Source organism: Gopherus flavomarginatus, chromosome 6 (assembly GCF_025201925.1).
Source record: "Gopherus flavomarginatus isolate rGopFla2 chromosome 6, rGopFla2.mat.asm, whole genome shotgun sequence".
Taxonomy (NCBI): domain Eukaryota; kingdom Metazoa; phylum Chordata; order Testudines; family Testudinidae; genus Gopherus; species Gopherus flavomarginatus.
Genome location: NC_066622.1, coordinates 106,655,938 through 106,678,177, shown reverse-complemented (window position 1 = coordinate 106,678,177; position 22,240 = coordinate 106,655,938). Strand labels below are relative to the sequence as shown.

Genomic DNA, 22,240 nt, shown 5'->3' with positions numbered 1-22,240 from the left:
GTGTTTGGGTGTGAGATTCCACAACAAGTCACAACTTTTTCCCTGCAAAAATTTGGTTCACAATGCCAAGTGTTGTGTTCAATCAGGTCCTCCGGGGTGATATTCCCCAAAGATTTTGCTGCTAGCTGGTATTCTTTGTCTCCTCATTAATGTCTAAAAATGATTGAGACCAAAGTAAAAACAAGGATACTGTAATAAATTACTCTAGGATTGTAATTATGTTAAGTAATGTAAGTTATTTAACTATATGAACACCATTTGAAGATGGATTCCAGTTATTTCTGGATGGATGCTGATGTCTTAACTAGTGCCTCATTACAACTCCTTTGGCATAATAAACAAAGCTGATAATCAACACCACTGAACTGCTTCTTTTTTGCTGAAGATGGAAAATCAATCTGAAGTACTTCTTCCATGTGTAGTAATCTGTAACATTAAAAAAAATTAATCCAGGTATCATCTTCTGAACATTAACTGATAGCAGAGTACTTGTCACGATTCTGGGCGAAGGTAGGAAGGATCAGTGGCAGGAGGTTGAGATTCTGGAACTGAAGCCAGAGGTCAGAGCCAGTATCAGGGTCAAGAGTCAAGCTGAGAGTCAAACCGGAGTCAGGAGTTAAGACAAGGGTCAGAGACAGTCAGGAATCAGGCTGAAGGTCAATACCAGGTACTAGGGTCTGTGCTGCAGTTCTAGGGGTCAGGAATAGAGAAGCAGGGTAGTCATGACAGCTAAATAGGGATCCACGCTGAAACTCTGTGGGATTATGGGTCACAGGGTGTGGGCAGGTAACAGCTGCTGTTGGGTGGCAGTGAGGGAATGGTGTAGCCCAGAGTTATTATCTCCTTGTCTGTTGTAACATGCCACAAGGCCTGCTGGAAATGGCAAAGGCAAATGGCAAATCTCCAAAAGTGGGGGAGTGGGCAAAGGGGGTTGCAGCTTACAAACTATAGGTGAGGGAAGGGTCGAACCCTTGACCAGCCCATGAAAATTGCTGTTTTGATGATGACTGGATACTCGATGATGGAGGGTGAGATGCTCTTCTCCTCTGAAACCTTTGTCTTTTTCTAACAGGTTTGGTGGTTCAGTGAAAAATAGAGAACTGAGTTGGGAGCGATCACTGGGCAGTTTAAGACCTGCTAAATCTTCTGTTGTTTTACTTTTGTGTGGCTTGTCTTCGTCTGTCCCTCCACGAACATAAGTCGATGTTACATCATTCTGTTTTGCTGGAGCGCGTTCTTTCCAGTGTGTTTTTGGTCTTCCTAGCAGTTATACCTATCTCATAGAAAATACGGTTTGTAACTGTTTTTTTCGAGATGTGTTGCTCATATCCATTCCAATTAGGTATGTGCGCGCTGCGTGCACGTTCGTCGGAAGATTTTTACCCTAGCAACACTCGGTGGGTCGGCTGGGTCGCCCCCTGGAGTGGCGCCAGATATATACCCCTGCCGACCCAACGGCCCCTCAGTTCCTTCTTGCCGGCTACTCCAACAAAGAGGAAGGAGGGTGGGTTTGGAATGGATATGAGCAACATATCTCGAAGAACAACAGTTACAAAGGTGAGTAACCGTCTTTTCTTCTTCGAGTGCTTGCTCATATCAATTCCAATTAGGTGACTCCCAAGCCTTACCTAGGTGGTGGAGTCGGAGCGAGATGTTGCAGAATGTAAAACTGCTGAGCCAAATGTTGCATCATCCCTGGATTGTTGTACCAATGCGTAATGTGACGCAAAGGTGTGAATCAACGACCAAGTAGCTGCCCGACATATCTCCTGGATGGGAACATGGGCCAGGAAGGCAGCAGATGAAGCTTGAGCCCAAGTAGAATGGGCAGTGAGGTGGCTAGCCAGAATGTGAGCCAAATCATAGCAGGCCTGGATGCAAGACATCACCCAAGATGAAATTCGCTGGGAGGAGACCAGCAGGCCCTTCATCCGATCTGCCACTGCTACAAAGAGCTGAGGCAACTTTCAAAAGGGTTTTGTTCTTTCGATATAAAAGGCGAAAGCCCTGCGGACGTCTAGGGAATGCAGCTGTTGTTCCTGACACGACAAGTGCGGCTTCGGGAAGAAGACCGGAAGGATGATGTCTTGATTGACATGAAAGACGGACACCACCTTAGGGAGGAAAGCGGGATGTGGTCGCAGCTGTACCTTGTCCTTATGAAACACCGTATATGAGGATTCCGCTATCAGGGCCGAAGCTCGGATACTCGCCTTGCCAAAGTAATAGCGATGAGGAAGGCTGTCTTCCAGGAGAGGTACAGCAGCGAGCAGGTGGCTAGCAGTTCGAAAGGAGCACCCGTAAGCTTGGCTAGAACCAGATTGAGGTCCCAGATACGGGTAGGGCGTCTAACCTGCGGGTACAAATGTTCCAAGCCCTTGAGGAACCTTGAAACCATGGGGTGAGAGAAGACTGATCAGCCATTCTCCCTCAGGTGGAAGGCAGAGATGGCTGCCAGATGCACTTTTATGGAAGACCCCGCTAGGCCATGTTCTTTCAGGGACCAGAGGTAGTCCAGGACAGTAGGAACTGGTACCTGCGTGGGGACAGTGTTACGTTGAGCGCACCAGCAGGAGAAAAGCTTCCACTTGGCCAGATATGTCAACCTAGTGGAAGGCTTTCTACTGCCCAAGAGTACCTGTTGGACTGAGGCAGAGCAGCATAACTCGGACCAGCTTAACCACGGAGCAACCATGCTGTGAGGTGAAGAGACTGCAGGTCTGGATGGTGAAGTCTGCCGAAGTCCTGAGTTATGAGATCCGGCCAGAGTGGTAGGGGAATTGGGTCTGCCACTGAGAGGTCGAACAACATGGTGTACCAGTGCTGCCTCGGCCACGCTGGAGCGATCATGATAAGATGGGCGCTGTCCCTGCGGAGCTTGAGGAGGACCCTGTGGACCTACGGGAATGGTGGAAAGGCGTAAAGTAGACGGTTCCTCCACGATATCAGGAATGCATCTCAGAGGGAGCCCGGGGAGTGCCCTTGGAAGGAGCAGAACACTTGGGATTTCCTGTTCTCGCAGGAGGCGAAGAGGTTTATGTGGGGAAAACCCCACTTCTGGAAAACAGAATGGATAACGTCTGGACGAATCGACCACTCGTGAGACAGGAAGGATCTGCTGAGGTGATCCGCCACAATGTTCTGAACTCCTGGGAGAAAGGACGCTACCAGATCAATCAAGTGGGCTAAAGTGACCTCTGCGAAAGTCCCAGAGCTGGATGACTTCCTGACAAAGGAGGGAGGAGAGTGCTCCGCCCTGTTTGTTTATGTAAAACATGGCCGTTGTGTTGTCCGTGAACACTGAAATACAACGGCCTTGGAGATGCTCTCGAAACATCTGGCATGTTAGACGAATCACCCTCAGTTCCCGCACATTGATGTGTAAGGTCAGTTCTTGAGCTGACCAAAGGCCTTGAGTGCGGAGGCCCTCGAGGTGGGCACCCCTACCCAGAGATGACGCATCTGAGGTTAGGGCCATCGAAGATTGCGGTGGGTGAAATGGCATCCCTGCACAGACTAGAGTGGGGGTTAACCAGGTTAGGGAGCCTAGAACATTTGGGGGAACAGTGAGTATCGAGCCCAGGTTGTCCCGGCCCGCCGGTATACTGAGGCAAGCCAGGTTTGAAATGGATGGAGGCGTTGCCTGGTGTGTTTGGTCACGAAGGTGCAGGCGGCCATGTGACCTACTAGGCTGGAGGCCTTGAATAATTGTAGCCATCGCTTGAAAACGAGGCTGCGGTAGGCAGGCTTTGGCCAGATTGGAGTCCAGAATCGCCCCAATGAAGTCTATTCTCTGCATGGGTATCACAGTAGACTTCTCTACATTGATCATCAGGCCTAGGCTCCTGAAGAGGTCTTTGACGATGTACAGGTGATGTCTCACTTGTGACTCAGAGGTTCCTCGAATAAGCCAATTGTCGAGGTACGGGTAGACGTGCACCCGACGACACCTGAGGGAGGCGGCGACTATGGCCATGCATTTTGTGAATACTCACGGAGCTGTAGAAAGGCCTAATGGAAAGATCGTTAACTGAAAATGTTGATGGTTGACCACAAAAAGGAGGTAGTCTGTGTGGTGGGTAAATTGCGATGTGGAAATATGCGTCCTTCATATCGAGGGTGGCATACCAGTCTCCCGGATCCAGGGACAGTATAATGGTCCACAGGGACACCATGCGGAACTTCAACTTTATCATGAATTTGTTGATCCTCGCAGGTCTAGGATCGGTCGTAGACCTCCCCTTGCCTTGGGGATTAGGAAGTAGCGGGAATAAAACCCCTTACCCCTCAGGTCTTTTGGTACATCCTCTATGGCTCCAATGATTAGGAGCGACTGGACCTCTTGTAAGAGGAATTGCTCGTGAGAGGGGTCCCTGAAGAGGGACGAGGAGGGAGGGTGGGAAGGTGGGGTTGAAACAAACTGAAGGTGATATCCCAACTCCACCGTGTGCAGGATCCAATGATCCGAAGTTAGCTGGGACCACGCAGGGAGGAAATGGGAGAGGCGGTTGTAAAAGGGAGGGGAAGGACCCAGGAAAACAATGGAGCCGTCCTTGGGTGTCCCATCAAAAGTTCTGTTTGGGCCCCGCCGGTGGTTTGGGGGGGCCTGATTTTGACCCCCTTGTAGGCCAGACTGCCTCCATCTATTCCCTCGGCCACGCCTTCTGCTGAAGTCCTGTTGTGGCCTAGGCGGGGGTAAGTACGGTGAAGCTGGGGTCAGAAGGTCCTGTGTTGGGTCACTGGTGTGTGCATGCCCAGCGAGCGCGTTATTACGCGATTGTCCTTCAGACTTTGTAATCTGGGATCAGTCTTGTCCGAGAAGAGGCCCTGGCCTTCAAAGGGCAAGTCCTGAATGGTTTATTGTAACTCAGGAGGAAGGCCTGATACCTGGAGCCAGCAGATACGCCTCATCGTCACTCCTGACACCAGAGTCCTGACAGGAGAGTCCGCTGTGTCCAGAGACTTGGAGGGAGGTTCTTCTTACCCTCCTCAAGTAGGGCCGCAAATTCTTGTCGGGACTCCTGGGGAAGAAGCTCCGTAAACTTCCCCAAGGACGTCCACGTGTTATAGTTGTGCCTACTTAGAAGGGCTTGCTGGTTTGCCACCCTAAGTTGAAGGCCCCCAGCCGAATATATTTTGCGGCCTAGGAGGTCCATGCGCCTAGCCTCCTTCGACTTGGGAGCAGGAGCTTGCTGGCCATGACGCTCCCTCTCATTCACCGATTGAACTATTAGAGAGCAAGGAGGAGGGCGTATGTAGAGATACTCGCACCCCTTGGAGGGTACCTTGTATTTTCTCTCTACTCCCCTGGCTGTGGGGGGGATCGAGGCTGGGGATTGCCAAATGGTGTCCGCGTTTGCCCGTATAGTGCAGATAAATGGCAGAGCCACTCTAGTAGGTGTGTCTGCAGACAGGATGTCCACTACAGGGTCCTCTATTTCAAGGACCTCCTCCACCTGCAGATTCATATTCTGTGTCACTCGTCTCAAGAGGTCTTGATGGGCCCTTAGATCAATTGGGAGAGGGTCGGAGGAGGATGTTCCTGCCACAACCTCATCTGGTGAGGAGGAAGAGAGGCCAGGGACAAGAGGGTCCTGTGGGGGCTCCTGTTCTTGAGGAGTGGTGTTAGGCTCAGGTGGGACGTGGGTGTCTGCCAGTGGTACTGAAGCCTCATCTGTACCCATGAGGGGGGGAGGCTTACGGCTGCCTCCAGTGTTCCGACGGGGCAGACCGTGATGCAACTGAGGGAGCACCTTGGGCTTAGTGGTACGCCCACGGTGTCTCTCGACGGCCAACCCGGTGCTGATAGACCCTGAGAGGGAGCCACATCTCGGGTTGGTATTTCCCGGGACGGCACCGGGGAGGGGTACTGGGAACTGTAACGGTACCGCGCGAGAGACCGGGACCTGCAACCATAGCGGTGCAGGGAGGTCGACTGGGATCTCGAGTCCCTTCGCCTGAAGCGGCTGCGAGATGCGCGGTGCTGTGGACGGTGCTGGGAGTCGGATCGGTACCGGGAATATCTGGCAGGCGAACGGGAGGCTGAGCGGTGCTGCAAGTGCAACCGGTACCGCGATGGAGAGCAGTGCCGGGACTGTGAGCAGCGCCGGGAGTGTGATCGGCGTGATCGAGAGCGTTGGTGAGACTGCGATCTTGAACGACGTCTCTCTGCGGGTCTGACAGAGGGCAGCCTCACCAAGGCAGGGTTCCCAATGGATTGGATGGCCCGCACTGGCTGTGCTGGTGGTTGAGGCCGTGCGGTCTCCGTCATGACTATCAGCTCTCTTGCCATGGAGAAGGACTCTGGTGTAGATGGGAGAGCAAGCTCAACCACAGCGTGAGCCGGGGAGCTTTCAGGCACCGGACTCAACGGCCTTTGTGGGGCTGGAATCAATGGTGCCTCACTCAGCAGTGCCGCAGTCGGTGCTGCGGCAGAGGAAGGTGCCGGGCAATCCATCTTCGATGGGCGCTCCTTCTGTCGTGCGGATGGTGCTGAAGCAGCTGGAGCACTGCGTTGTTTCCTGGGCCATGGGGACAGGGAGCAGTGCCGAGCAGACATCGGTGCCGGTGAGGGTCGGTGCCGTGGCTCCTTCGCGATACCAGAGCAGTCCGGAGCCGAAGGAGTGCTCCTCACTAATACAGGCTGTTGAGTGCTTGGTACCGACGTTGCAGGGCTAAGTGCTGCCTCCATGAGGAGCTGTTTCAGTCGAAAGTCCCGCTCCTTCTTCGTCCTCGGTTTAAATGACCTACAGATGCGGCATTTGTCAGGAAGCTGGGATTCCCCTAGGCACTTGAGGCAATCCCTATTGGCATCGGCTTTTGGCACGCCGAGCATGGTTTGAATCCCAGTGACCTGGGCATGAGCCCGGCACCGGGGTGGAGGAAAGGGGCTAATCCTCAATCCCCCCTCAACTATATACACTAACTATATATATACACACAACTAACACTAACTATAACTGTAAAACTCGAACTATAAACATAATTAACAGTAAAGAACAACAAGTAAGCTAGGGAAGTGGAGATCAGCAAAGCTGCGCTCCACAGTTCCAACAACCGTCATGGGCGGTAAGAAGGAACTGAGGGGCCATTGGGTAGGCAGGGGTATATATCTGGCGCCATGGCGGAGTCACTCCAGGGGGTGACCCAGCCAACCCATCGAGTATTTGCTAGGGTAAAAATCTTCTGATGAATGTGCATACAGTGCACGCACACCTAATTGGAATTGATATGAGCAAGCACTCAAAGAAGAACTGGAAGGGACCCCGAGAGGTCATTGAGTCCAGCCCCCTGCCTTCACTAGCAGGACCAAGTACTGATTTTGCCCCAGGTCCCTAAGTGGCCCCCTCAAGGACTGAACTCAGAACCCTGGGTTTAGCAGGCCAATGCTCAAACCACTGAGCTATCCCTCCCCCCTTGTGGTCTCTGGGGATCCAGTCACTGATGTGAGTTGTGCACCTATTGTCTTGCCTGTGGACTACATGATCCGCCCATCTCCGCTTTGCACTGTACACTGCCTGCACTACATCTGTTGTTTGTGGGGGTGTATATACCCAGACACTTCAGTGTGGCCCTACAGTCCTTCAGCATGTGCAGGTTTTGTCCGTAGTTCCTGAGAAGAGTTTTTGACCATCAAACAGGAGGTTTTAACCAGTACACCTCTACCCCGAGATAACGCGACCCTATATTACACAAATTCAGATATAATGTGGTAAAGCAGCGCTCCGGGGGGGAGAGGGGGGCGGGGCTGCGCACTCCGGTGGATCAAAGCAAGTTTGATATAACACAGTTTCACCTATAACGCGGTAAGATTTTTTGGCTCCCGAGGACAGCGTTATATTGGGGTAGAGGTGTATTCTGAACTACTCTTAGAAACCCTGGTGACTGGAGCCAAGATGCCCTGTGCACAACAACTGCTGTGGAGATGATCCGCAGCATCTAAAGACACTTGAAGAAAGATTTTGGCTAATAAGTAAGGCTACATTTTGGTCACAGGTATTTTAAATAAAAATCATGGACAAGTCACAAGAAGTAAACAAAAATTCATGACCGATGACCTGTTCATGACTTGTACTATGTACCCTTCACTAAATTTTGGGGGTGGGGTGAGGTGGGGGGTGGCCTGGGGTGCCACAGGTGTTCATGGGGGGGCATCCCACGGGGTGCGTGCTCAGGGAGTAGTCTGGGGGGCACCACAGGTGCTGGGGGGGGGCAGCCCAGGACCTCTGCTGGTGCAGGGTGGGGGTGGGGCAGGTGGCAGCATGCAGCCTAGGACTCCCGCTGTTGCTGGGGAAGGGGGTTGGCAGGGCTGGCAGGATCCCTACCCAGCTCCTCGGAAGCGGCGACATGTCCCTCCCTTGGCTCCTAGCTCCGCACGCTGCCCCTGCCCCAAGCGCTGGCCCCGCAGCCCCCATTAGCTGCGGGGGTGGTGCCTCTGCGTGGAGGCAGCATGCAGAGCTAAGGGAGGGATATGTCGCTACTTCCGGGGAGCCCTCAAGGTAAGCTGTACTCAGAGCCCTCACCCCCTCCCTCATCCCAGCCTCCAGCCCTGAGCCCCCTGCCACACCCAAACTCCTGTTGCTGCAGAGGGATAGGGGTGGTGGCCTGAGACTGCTCCAGCAGCACCTGCTGCGCCTGGCCCAGGGGTTGCCCAAGCTGCTTTACTAATAAGAGACCTCTTTAATGATGATCTGGAATGCTCCCGTGGAAGATACTCAATAAAGGATGCAAACTTCTTGTAATTTGTGTAATCATACTTGTCTGTGATCACCTAATTATTTGCAATCCAAAACTGGAGGGTCATAGATAAATATGCCTTTAGACCTGCTGTTGACCCCAGTCGTTCAAAGCATTCACCAACAGTGAACTAAATAAACTAGGGGTGAGAAAATAAAAATTCTTAGTCCCTTGTAGGAACAGAATATTTCTTATCTGCCAATTTACAAGTTGGTGGGATGGTGGCAGGAGGTTGCTACACTGTTTTTGCTGGATCCAGGAGCGCTTCATTAATTGGTAGCACAAGCTGGGTGGATGTTGCTAACTGCAAAATGTCCAGGCACTCATGTTGAGAGTCTGTCCTCCTCAAGAGGTATCTGGAGGTGTAATAACCTTAGTCCCAGATTTGGACCTTAGCGTCCAAAATATGGGGGTTAGCATGAAAACCTCCAAGCTTAGTTACCAGCTTGGACCTGGTACCTGCTGCCACCACCCAAAAAATTAGAGTGTTTTGGGGCACTCTGGTCCCTCTGAAAAACCTTCCCTGGGGACCCCAAGACCCAAATCCCTTGAGTCTCACAACAAAGGGAAATAATCCTTTTTCCCTTCCCCCCTCCAGATGCTCCTGGAGAGATACACAGACACAAGCTCTGTGAAACTACACAGAGAGACTCCCCCTCTCTGTTCCCAATCCTGAAAACAAAAAGTACTTTCCTATTCCCCCAGAGGGAATGCAAAATCAGGCTAGCGATCCAACACACAAATCTCCCCTTGATTTCTTCCTCCCACCAATTCCCTGGTGAGTACAGACTCAATTCCCTGAAGTAAAGAAAAACTCCAACAGGTCTTAAAAGAAAGCTTTATATAAAAAGAAAGAAAAATACATCCAAATGTTCTCTCTGTATTAGATGATACAACACAGGGTCAATTGCTTAAAAGAATATTGAATAAACAGCCTTATTCAAAAAGAATACAAATCAAAGCACTCCAGCACTTATATTCATGCAAATACCAAAGAAAAGAAACCATATAACTTACTATCTGATCTCTTTGTCCTTACACTTGGAAACAGAAGACTAGAAAGTAGAACTACTTTTCCAAAGCTCAGAGAAAGCAGGCAGGCAGACAAAGACAAAGACACTCAATTCCCTCCACCCAAAGTTGAAAAAATCCGGTTTCCTGATTGGTCCTCTGGTCAGGTGCTTCAGCTGAAAGAGACATTAACCCTTAGCTATCTGTTTATGACACGCCCCCCAAATTGCAGACAGTGGGGAAGCTCACTGGCGGCGATTTCCTTCTAGAACTTGAAAATAAACAGATTAATACAACACATACACCTTTACATATACTCCTAAGTATATAACTAACAGACTTCTACATTTTAAGAACACTTTTTAACTACTGAATTCTGGGAAACTCTCACGGGAGAGTGCATCAGCTACTTTGTTAGAAGCTCCTGTGATGTGTTGAATTTCAAAATCAAAATCTTGGAGAGCTAAACTCCAACGAAGAAGTTTCTTGTTGTTCCCCTTGGCAGTATGAAGCCACTTTAGTGCAGCATGGTCAGTTTGTAGTTGGAACCGCCGTCCCCAAACATATGGGCGTAGCTTTTCCAGGGCGTACACAATGGCATAGCATTCCTTTTCACTGACTGACCAGTGACTTTCCCTCTCAGACAGTTTCTTGCTGAGAAACACGACAGGATGGAAGTTGTGATCTGTTGCTTCCTGCATGAGCACTGCTCCTATACCACGCTCAGATGCATCCGTGGTTACTAGGAATGGCTTGTCAAAGTCCGGGGCCCTGAGCACAGGGTCAGACATGAGCGTTGCCTTAAGTTGGGTAAAGGCCTTTTGACACTCATCAGTCCACTTAACGGCATTTGGCTGGGTCTTTTTGGTCAGGTCGGTCAATGGGGCAGCGATTTGGCTGTAGTGTGGTACAAATCGCCTGTAGTATCCGGCCAAGCCTAAGAAGGATTGGACCTGCTTCTTTGACTTTGGGACAGGCCACTTTTGGATAGCATCCACCTTGGCCTGTAGGGGGTTTATGGTTCCTCGACCCACCTGGTGCCCCAGGTAAGTCACTCTGTTTTGGCCTATTTGACACTTTTTGGCCTTAACAGTTAGTCCGGCCTGCCTGATGCGCTCAAAGACCTTTTCCAGGTGTAGTAGGTGTTCGGGCCAGGAGTCTGAAAAAATGGCCACATCATCGAGGTAGGCAACTGCAAATTCTCCCAGTCCCGCTAGTAGACCATCTACCAGCCTCTGGAAGGTGGCGGGTGCATTTCGAAGGCCGAAAGGAAGGACATTGAATTCATACACCCCCGCATGGGTGACAAATGCTGACCTCTCCTTGGCAGGTTCATCTAGTGGTACTTGCCAGTACCCCTTGGTTAAGTCTATTGTAGAGATGAACTGGGCACGTCCCAACTTTTCCAATAGCTCATCGGTGCGTGGCATTGGATAGTTGTCCGGACGAGTTACCGCATTTAGCTTACGGTAGTCCACGCAAAAGCGTATTTCCCCATCTGGTTTGGGTACCAGAACCACTGGAGATGCCCATGCACTGGTAGATGAGCGGATTATACCCATCTGTAGCATGTTCTGGATCTCCCGTTCTATAGCAGCTTGGGCATGAGGAGACACTCGGTAGGGTGGGGTTCTGATTGGGTGAGCATTACCTGTATCAATGGAGTGGTATGCCCGTTCAGTCCGTCCTGGGGTGGCTGAGAACAATGGGGCGAAGCTAGTGCACAGCTCCTTGATTTGTTGCCGCTGCAGACGTTCCAGGGTGGTTGAGAGGTTCACCTCTTCCACGCCACCGTCTTTTTTCCCGTCGTAGTAGACACCGTCAGGCCACTCAGCATCCTCTCCCTGGACTGTAAACTGACAAACCTGTAAGTCTCTGGAATAGAAAGGCTTGAGAGAATTAACATGGTACACTTTAGGCTTTAGTGAGGAATTGGGAAATGCTATGAGGTAGTTTACAGCTCCCAGGCGCTCTTGGACCGTGAATGGCCCTTCCCATGATGCTTCCATCTTATGGGCCTGTTGCGCCTTCAAGACCATAACCTGGTCTCCTACCTTGAAGGACCGATCTCTGGCATGTCTGTCATACCAGGCCTTTTGCTCTTCTTGAGCATCCTTTAGGTTCTCTCTAGCAAGGGCTAAAGAGTGTCGGAGGGTGCTTTGTAGGTTGCTTACAAAGTCCAGAATGTTAGTTTCTGGAGAAGGCGTAAACCCCTCCCATTGCTGCTTCACCAACTGTAATGGTCCCTTATCCTCGTGACCATACACAAGTTCAAATGGTGAAAACCCTAAACTGGGATGTGGTACAGCCCTGTAGGCAAACAGCAACTGCTGCAACACTAGGTCCCAATTATTGGAGAATTCGTTGATGAATTTTCGTATCATGGCCCCCAAAGTTCCATTGAACCTTTCAACCAGGCCATTGGTTTGATGGTGGTATGGGGTGGCAACCAAGTGATTCACCCCATGAGTTTCCCACAGTTTTTTCCATGGTCCCTGCCAGGAAATTAGACCCTGAATCTGTAAGGATGTCAGAGGGCCAACCTACCCTGGCAAAGATGTCTGTTAGGGCCAGGCACACAGTGTTAGCCCTGGTGTTGCCTAGAGCTACTGCTTCCGGCCATCGGGTAGCAAAGTCCACTAAAGTCAGTACGTACTGCTTTCCTCTGGGCGTCTTTTTTGGGAAAGGGCCCAGAATATCCACAGCTACTCGCTGAAATGGGACCTCAATTATGGGGAGTGGCTGGAGAGGGGCCTTGACCTGGTCTTGAGGCTTTCCCACTTTTTGGCATACCTCACAAGACCGGACATACTTGGCAACGTCCTTGCCCATCCCCTCCCAGTGGAAGGACTTCCCCAACCGGTCCTTGGTTCTGTTCACCCCAGCATGGCCACTGGGATGATCATGGGCTAAGCTTAAGAGCTTCCCCCGGTACTTAGTTGGAACCACCAACTGTTTTTGCGGCTGCCATTCTTCCCGGTGTCCACCAGAAAGAATTTCCTTGTATAAAAGTCCTTGGTCTATAACAAACCGGGATTGATTAGAAGAGCTGAGAGGCGGTGGGGTGCTCCGTGCCACCGCCCAAGCTTTCTGAAGGCTGTCATCTGCTTCCTGCTCAGCCTGGAACTGTTCCCTTGAGGCTGGGGTCACCAGTTCTTCCTCAGACTGTGGACTTGGGCTTGGTCCCTCTGGAAGCGATGTAGGTGATGGGGTTGTTTCCGTTGCTGGTGAACCGCTCTCCGCTGGTGCACCTGAGGGTATTTCAGGCTCTGGCTGAGCCTTTTGGGTATGGCTGTCTTGTGCTTCTGCCAGTTCTGGCTCGCTGGCGCCCTCTGGCGTTGAGTTTGAAGATGGGGTTGCACTTGCTGGTGCTGGTTGCTGTTCCAGTTCCGGGCCTGGGACTGGAGATGCTGTGGCTGTTTCAGTGGTAGGCATGGAATCCGGGTCCTCTACCTCTGTCTGGGTCTCTGGTAACACAGACGGGGCCTCTGTGGACGGTTCAGGAACAGGAATGGGTCTGGAAGCTTGCCTGGTTTGGCTACGTGTAACCATTCCCACTCTCTTGGCCCGCCTCACCTGGTTGGCCAAGTCTTCCCCCAGTAGCATGGGGATAGGATAATTGTCATAGACTGCAAAAGTCCACATTCCTGACCAGCCTTTGTACTGGACAGGCAGTTGAGCTGTAGGCAAGTCTACAGCTTGTGACATGAAGGGGTAAATTGTAACTTTGGCCTTTGGGTTGATGAATTTGGGGTCAACGAAGGATTGGTGGATAGCTGACACTTGTGCCCCCGTGTCTCTCCACGCAGTAACCTTCTTTCCGCCCACTCTCAAATTTTCCCTTCGCTCCAAGGGTATTTGAGAGGCATCCGGGCCTGGGGATCTTTGGTGTGATGGTGGTGTAATGAATTGCACTCGCATGGTGTTCTTGGGACACTTGGCCTTGATATGTCCCAGTTTATTACACTTAAAGCATCTTCCATCTGATGGATCACTGGGCCGAGGTGAGTTACTGGAGACTGGTGAGGTTGAAGGGTAGGGTATCTGTGGCTTTACTTGGGTGGTATGTGGGGTCTTTGGCTGTCCTCGGTTGTAGGGTTTATGGTCTGTGTGCCCCCTGGGGTAATCGTTCCCCTTGACAGTAGCTTTTTTGCTTTTTGCCAGTTCCATCCATTTGGCTCCAATCTCCCCCGCCTCAGCGATATTCTTGGGGTGTCCATCTTGTATGTACCGTGTGATGTCTTCAGGAACACCATCCAAGAACTGCTCCATTTGTATGAGGAGGTTCAGTTCTTCCAAGGTTTGAATGTTGTTTCCTGTTAGCCAGGCCTCATAGTTTTTTGCAACGTAGTAGGCGTGTTTGGGAAATGACTCCTCTGGTTTCCACTTTTGGTTTCTGAAACGCCGACGGGCATGATCTGGGGTTATCCCCATCCTGTATCTGGCCTTGGTTTGAAAAAGTTTATAGTCATTCATTTGGTGCTTAGGCATTTCAGCTGCCACCTCTGCTAAAGGTCCACTGAGCTGTGACCTCAATTCTACCATGTACTGGTCTTCGGGAATGCTGTACCCAAGACAGGCTCTTTCAAAATTTTCCAAGAAGGCCTCGGTGTCATCACCTGCCTTGTAGGTGGGAAATTTCCTGTGCTGTGGAGCAATATTTGGCGCCGGGTTGTTAGGGTTGGCTGGCACATGCAGCCCAGCTTTTGCCAACTCCAGTTCATGTTTTCTCTGTTTTTCCTTCTCTTCATTTTCTTTTTGTTGTTTTTCCATTTCTTTTTGGTGCTTTTCCATTTCTCGGCGGTGGGCCGCCTCTCTTTCTCTTTCTCTTATTTCCATCTCTGTTTGTTTTATTTCCAGTTGTCGCCTGTGTTCAGCTTCTCTGACTTGCTCTTGGGCCTCAATTTTTGCCTTAGAAGTCATGATTCCTGTTTTCTTGTGTTGGGGTGCCCTCCGGTGTTTATCTTCTGAACTGCAGGTTCTCTGTTGCCTCCTGAAGTCTGCCTAGCAACAGTGTTTTTTGTCCTTTTCTCTCTCTAGCTAATGTTCAATGAAGGGAAACCAGAAAAACCACTTTATTTGCATGCCTATAAGTGCTGGTCTTGCCTCCTAATGGGAGGGCTATTGCATGACAAAAGACCCTTAACAGGTTCTGAATGGCTTCTCGCTTAACATGCAAGCCACAAACTGCCAGAGAGAGCAGAAAAAAAAATTCTCTCTGGTTCCCTTTTAAAACCAACTGCTTCTCTCTGCTAAAAAGCCCTTAGCAGAGAAAAGAAAAATATAATATTCCTACTGGCTTCTGGATTCTAGTCCCACCAGCTGCACACCATGTAATAACCTTAGTCCCAGATTTGGACCTTAGCGTCCAAAATATGGGGGTTAGCATGAAAACCTCCAAGCTTAGTTACCAGCTTGGACCTGGTACCTGCTGCCACCACCCAAAAAATTAGAGTGTTTTGGGGCACTCTGGTCCCTCTGAAAAACCTTCCCTGGGGACCCCAAGACCCAAATCCCTTGAGTCTCACAACAAAGGGAAATAATCCTTTTTCCCTTCCCCCCTCCAGATGCTCCTGGAGAGATACACAGACACAAGCTCTGTGAAACTACACAGAGAGACTCCCCCTCTCTGTTCCCAATCCTGAAAACAAAAAGTACTTTCCTATTCCCCCAGAGGGAATGCAAAATCAGGCTAGCGATCCAACACACAAATCTCCCCTTGATTTCTTCCTCCCACCAATTCCCTGGTGAGTACAGACTCAATTTCCCTGAAGTAAAGAAAAACTCCAACAGGTCTTAAAAGAAAGCTTTATATAAAAAGAAAGAAAAATACATCCAAATGTTCTCTCTGTATTAGATGATACAACACAGGGTCAATTGCTTAAAAGAATATTGAATAAACAGCCTTATTCAAAAAGAATACAAATCAAAGCACTCCAGCACTTATATTCATGCAAATACCAAAGAAAAGAAACCATATAACTTACTATCTGATCTCTTTGTCCTTACACTTGGAAACAGAAGACTAGAAAGTAGAACTACTTTTCCAAAGCTCAGAGAAAGCAGGCAGGCAGACAAAGACAAAGACACTCAATTCCCTCCACCCAAAGTTGAAAAAATCCGGTTTCCTGATTGGTCCTCTGGTCAGGTGCTTCAGCTGAAAGAGACATTAACCCTTAGCTATCTGTTTATGACAGGAGGGCATTAACCACCCTCTTCACAAGGTGCTGGAATTGACAAAAATTGTTGGCCATCAATGGTGGTGGAGGCGTGACTGCCTCGTCTGGAGATGAAATAGGGCCTTGAAGGGTAGCCTCCTTGTCCACTCTAGCCTTCTATTCCTTTAAGGTCTCTTCATGGGGGTGGTTTGGTATAGGGGACTGTGTGGCCCTAATCTCCTTGTGGAATGGAGATAGAGGTCTGGCAAATTTCTGCTGATACATCACCCAAGGATCCCAGTATAGACACTGAGGAAGCCCACGCAGGAGACAGGATATTACTCAGGGCTGATTCTACCATTCCTGACACGGATGAGGATCCTTGTCAAAATATGGGTTCTTGGAACGATGCGGAGGTGAATTCTGCACTGAAAAGGAGGAGTCTGATTGAATGTTTCCTTCAGCCTCCTCATTGTTATCCAGTGGGAGGGCCCCATCAGAAAAAGGCAGAGAATTCTGCAGTAATGGGAAGTGATAGCAATCTGCAGATGGGTCTGAGCACCAAGAGTTGTTCAGTCCCCATAACAGTGGGGACTCCTGCTTGTCTAACACTGACAAGTCCCTGCTGTAGCGGAATTTCTGAGGTACCAAGTGGGTCAGTACTGACAGCAGATAAAACTGCTGATTTGGAGCTTGTAGGCACTGATGCCAAAGGCTTCAATTTTGTTGACAATGATGGAATTGAGTGTGAAGGTACTGTTGGTAAGGCCGAAGTAGACAGTGACATTCTGGAGGAATGTATGTCTTGTACCTCCCTGTCCTTCATGGACAGTACCAGGGCCCTGCCGGAGCCTTGTTTCTCTGAAGTGCTCTGGGCTCTCCCTAGTTCACTGGTACTGGAGGAAGAGTTTGCCACCATGGTACCACGTTGAAAGGTCAAGGTTTCCAACACCACAGACCTAGTGAGAGATCAGGGCTTCTTGGGAGCTGACTCCTTGTGATGAGAGACAGAGCTCCTCTCTTTTGGAGTCTTCCCTGAGTTCTTTCCCTTCATAGGAGATACCTTAGCTGAAGATGAAGGAGCACTGGATCTGCCCAGAGACACATGTTTGAGGGTGGTCTGACCTGACCTGACTTGGAGGCAATCAATAGCAGCTTCAATTTGATCTCCTGATTCTCCCACGTTCTAGATTTGAGAGCCAGGCAAAAATTACATCCCAAGCAATGCATGCACATCAGTAGCCATCACTGATCGGGACAGCCTCCTAACTAGACAGGCAGCACCTGAAACTTGGTGAGCCAGGCATGGCAGGCCAGGCCAGATCAATTCCCCAGAAAAAAAAGGAGGAGAGGACAAACTGACATCTCTCAAAGCTATCTAACTATTCCTAATAAGCAATACTAACTAAATAATACTAATAACTAACACAAACTAAATAACAACTGTAAACACATTGAGGTACACGTGCTAGAGCTCTGTCTTAGTCCAAGGTAGTAGAGAAGGAACTGAGGGTGGTTCGCCCATGCAGCCCTATATACCCTGAGAGTGCGACACAAGGTTGTACAGAGCACATGAGAAGGCTGAATAGATGCTACTAACGGAAAATCTCTAATCAATGGCTCAAGAGGCACATGTGCACCTGAAGCAGAGCACACACAGGGGCACTACTCAAAGAAGAATTTTAGAATGTCCATGTGTGATCAAAACTTTAATTTTTGTTCTCTCTAAAAAGATGGCATCTTAGCAGCTCAGTGACCTGGCACTCAATCACTGGTTTTATCATTGATTTGGAGAGAAAAATGTCACCTATTGAATCATCAGCACTACAGCACCAAGGTTCCATTAGCCTACAATAGAAGCACAGGACAAAGGGAGGTCATCCTTCTTTAAGAATCCCGCTACTGAATTAAATAGGAGGCAGAGGTCTGCAAAGTCTACAAATCCAACTCTAACTTCTTTGCAGATAATTTTTACTGTGACTACTCTACCTTCCAACTTTTTGTCACTATGACATTAGAACATCTTCTCCAAATAGAAGAAAAAGGGTTCCATTGAGGTCTTTTCATCTAACTCCATATTTTATCTTGATTTTTCAATCTGCCCTACCTTTGCTAAGATTAGTCAGATCAAACAAACTATAACATATCATATTTAAAACACATTTCATTGATCCTCTCTCACTTTTCAAATATCTTGTTTCTCCCTTATTTATACTACTATTTTTTTCCTCTTTTATTATTAAATTATGCATAAGAATTGAGGTATTGTTTGGATGAAAGATGCTATACAAAAAGATGTCACATACAATAAATGCATATTAAACCTAAGCTCATCTAAAACTTTTATCTGCAACCCAATAGGTATCCATTTTCACTAAAACTTGTTTGAGAGTTAACATTTTTTCTAATTAACCAAACACCAAAGTATTATTGCTAGTCTGCTGCCATTTCCACTAATCCCAGAAGGAGGCTGCAGCTGAAGAAAGAATGTCAGTTCTTTTCACCCACATTAATGACAGAGTCAAACTACTGATGTGACTTATTCAGATTCCACTCATGAGACAATAGATGAGACCTGTCCTCAGACCCCTGAACATCAGTAGCATTGATTTGAGAGTTTTCTGCCTGTTCTCACAGCTGGACTTTTAAACAATCTAAAGGCAAAAGTAGTAATCTGCAACAAAGAGGAGAATGAGATATTAAATTAATCTCAAACTCATGTTCTAAACACTTCCACCATGCATAACAAATGCACAGTTACTCCATTGTACACCATATCATAATGCTCTGTAAAGATACAAAAATATTCATAATTAAAAACCTGGTACTTGAGTTCCATTCAGCTAATACTTGGAATTTTATGTGTTGAATTGATAAGCAGCAGCGTTTTCTTTTCTTATATTATTGTGTTACCATTTTTAGCTGGTTGCTTAGTTACATTAGGTAAAACTTTAACCAATATGTAACAAGCCATGTGAAAACTCTGAGGCACAAAACCATACTGGTATGGGGTGGGGTGATGATTACAAAGACATTAAAAATGAATGGGTCTAGAACAGTGGCATTTCTGAAATGACTTGACAACCATTGAGCAATCAGCCTTTCCAATCAGTCAAAGTGAAAAAAAACCCTATCCATATTTTAACTATACAGTAAAACTAGAAAAACCAACCTGATTAAAAAGACTTTTCATTATAGATATTTATTGCATTGTATTGTAATAAATTCAATTCAATCTTTGTAGCTACTATTATACTAATTGTACTTAAACATAACTCGATGTTATCAACAGTACTTGTCTTATCTTATCTTTTTCATGGCATTCCACTAACTTTAATTTATCAAGGTTTTAATGTATTCATTCACCTGTATTTTTTTTTAAACAAATGCCATAATTCTCATTAAAATAAAGGAACACAAAAGGAAAAACTTTTAAAAATTTGGGTTTATTTCAATGAGCAATTTCCCAAAGCATAAAGTTATGTATCAGTATCTGGTACAATCTATGAAAGACACAAACAAGTTTTGAAAAATTTTCTACCCCTCATCATAACAGATTATGATGAAACTACATCCTGATGCTGCAAATATATGAGTACTAGCAAATTCTGTGAGACTACTCAAGTATTTGCAGAATCGACTATATAATAAGGAGAAAATCTAGTCATAACCAAAATAAGTGTTTCTGAATGAATACATACATATAAAATCACTATTGCTGGGGTAATAACAATAACCAGGCGTCTATGTTCCATTCAAAAAGCTGGACCTAAATTCTTCTAGCACTTAAGTGAAGGACAAGATATTCTCTGGCAACTACAGATAAATTGAAAATTTGAGTTTTTAAAATTTAAATATGGACATAAATTCTAGAAAAGGTACTATATCCATTATGTTACTTATTTCAATATTAAATTTATCTGACTATTCCAACTTCCAATGTGCTGCAGATTTTGGTATTGACAACACAAGATTGCATTGTACAATTTTTCCATGATGCTGGAGTTTTATAGCTGAAAAGGAAACAACTGGGGTTTGTGGCATCAGCAAGATAAAGGAAATAGTTTGAGAATGTGGAATATGCACAATAACTATACATTTCTGTTAAAAATGGATTACCGGTGAATTTAATATTGACAAATTGTCATCTTTAGTTTCCAGAGTTAACAGTGCACTGATCTGAATGGATAATTTTACATTTTTTAGAGCTCTTTTCAGATTTAATGGACTGCAATAATTTATACTCAGTTTACATCTGAAAGGTTTTATTTACATTTATAAGGGTGAGAGGGAGGAAAATAAGGAGCTGGTTGCAGATTCTTGTTTCAGGACCCCTGGCCCTGGTTTAAGCTAGGGCTGCAGAGAGGAAATCCTGAATTGACCTATGCCAGTAGAGCAGAACGCACAGCTCTGACCTGATTCATAAAACACCTCCCCTCTTGGCTTTATCCACATGCTGTCCCTGACACATCCACTCCCAACTCTATACTGGGATAATCCACTAGCCTTTTCTGACTACCTTCAGGCTACCTTGCACTGTTTGTATTGTGCAAAATAAACTGAGCAAACTGGAGAATCCTCCCCAAAATATCTAATTTAAGATGAACTACATGATTTATAGGTTTGTAATTGCCTTGCCTTTTGCAGTTCAGCGATCTCTGATTTGAAGTACATGTCTACTCAAGAACAGCCATGAAATTTAATGTTACATTTATTTTAATACACCTAGCACAGTACTCACACTATAGCCAGCATGGATAGAGATAACATCATCATTAAGTAATATTGGGCCCAATCCTGCAGACTATCTACATTATCCTTCTTCAAGTACCTCTTTAAAACCCATCTTTGCCAGGATGTCTAGAAAAATCTGCCATTTAACGATGGATAGGCAGGTGTCAATCTGTGATTACTGCTACTGATTGGCTCTGCAATTTGTGCATATAGAGTCTACACTAAAACTTCTGATTATTACTATTACTTTGTCCTCCATTCTCCATCCACCAACCCACTTGTCTGTCTCATCCACCTGTTAGGTCTTGTATTTTAGAATGTAAGCTCTTTAGAGCATAGGACTGTTAAATATATGCTCGTACAGCGCCTACCACAATGGAGACTCAACACAGTCAAGGTTTAAAGGCACTATGGTAATATAGATAATTATTGCAGCATATTGAACATTTCCCAGAATAATTTAATTACTTAACTAAATAACAAGGCATTTTATTCTCTTACCATTTTTGATGTTGGGTATAACAAGTTGCGTAGGTGAGCTGCTGCTTCCGGCTGCTTCTTTCTTTTGGTTGATAGTGGAAATAAAACTGCTAAAAGTAGAAAATTGGCTTTTGGTTCCTCTCTCCAATCCCTGTAATTAGGAAGGCAGTAATAATAATAAAACACTAATATCTATTACTGCAAAAGTAATTTTACTCATAAATCATTCTATGGAACACTTAAACAACATGCCTCTTCAATGAGGAATAGATCCATGAGTAATACTTAAACATTTTTTAATAAATTTGTTTCAAATTGAATAACAAAAGCCACTAAGATTCCTTCCCATTTTCCTCATGTTTTAAAACGCATACAGTAGTTTACAGTATTTAAGAGTTTGGTAGATAAATTGGGAGTAGCAGATATGACTAAAATGATTTCAATATATTATTCTAACTCCCTCTATCCTAATTAATAATTACCTTTGTATTTCTTTTTTGCATGCAACTGAGTTCATGTCCAACAGCGCGTCTCACATTCCTACATCAAAATACTTTTATGTATTACAACTGTTTTTAGAGCAGAAATCTAAAAATATCTGATATTTAAAAATGTCCCTAATTTCAGTGTTCAGTCTAATTTTAACCACTCATGTGCAGAATGAATTTTGTTATGTGCCCACCAATATGGAGGTGGTGTGTGACACATCACCTTTATATGGGTGCACGTAACAAAATTAATGAGGAGGGGGTGGGGCTGAGGGGTTCGGAGTGTGGGAGGGGCTCAGGGCTGGGATGCAGGGATGTGAGGGCTCTGGCTGGGGGTGCAGGCTCTGGATTGGGGTCAAGGATTAGGGGTTTGGGATACAGGAGGGTGCTCCAGGGCTCCGGAGTGGAGAGATGACTCCCCCCAGCTCTCTTTCCCTGAAGCAGCACCTGGGCTTGGGGGGAGAGTTGCCTCTCCCCACCATGGCAGCTCCAGGGATGGGACCACAGGACAGGTGCCCTTCCCCCGGCAGGTCTAGGCCGTGGCTGGGTTCGGGCCAACGGAGGGGCGTGCCTACCCCAGCAGGTCCATGGGCTGGTTCCCTGAGCGCCTGAACTTAGGCATGTGGCCATGTG

General features: G+C 47.2%; 1 protein-coding gene across 1 annotated transcript in view; it reads right to left on the bottom strand.

Annotated features, from left to right (window-relative positions):
- The window catches only part of HECTD2 (HECT domain E3 ubiquitin protein ligase 2), a 103,496-nt gene that overhangs the window by 66,953 nt on the left and 14,303 nt on the right, over positions 1-22,240 (bottom strand). The window contains exon 2 of the mRNA XM_050959394.1: positions 21,141-21,270. Within this exon, the coding sequence (XP_050815351.1) occupies positions 21,141-21,270 (130 nt within the window). The remainder of the gene's footprint in view (positions 1-21,140; positions 21,271-22,240) is intronic.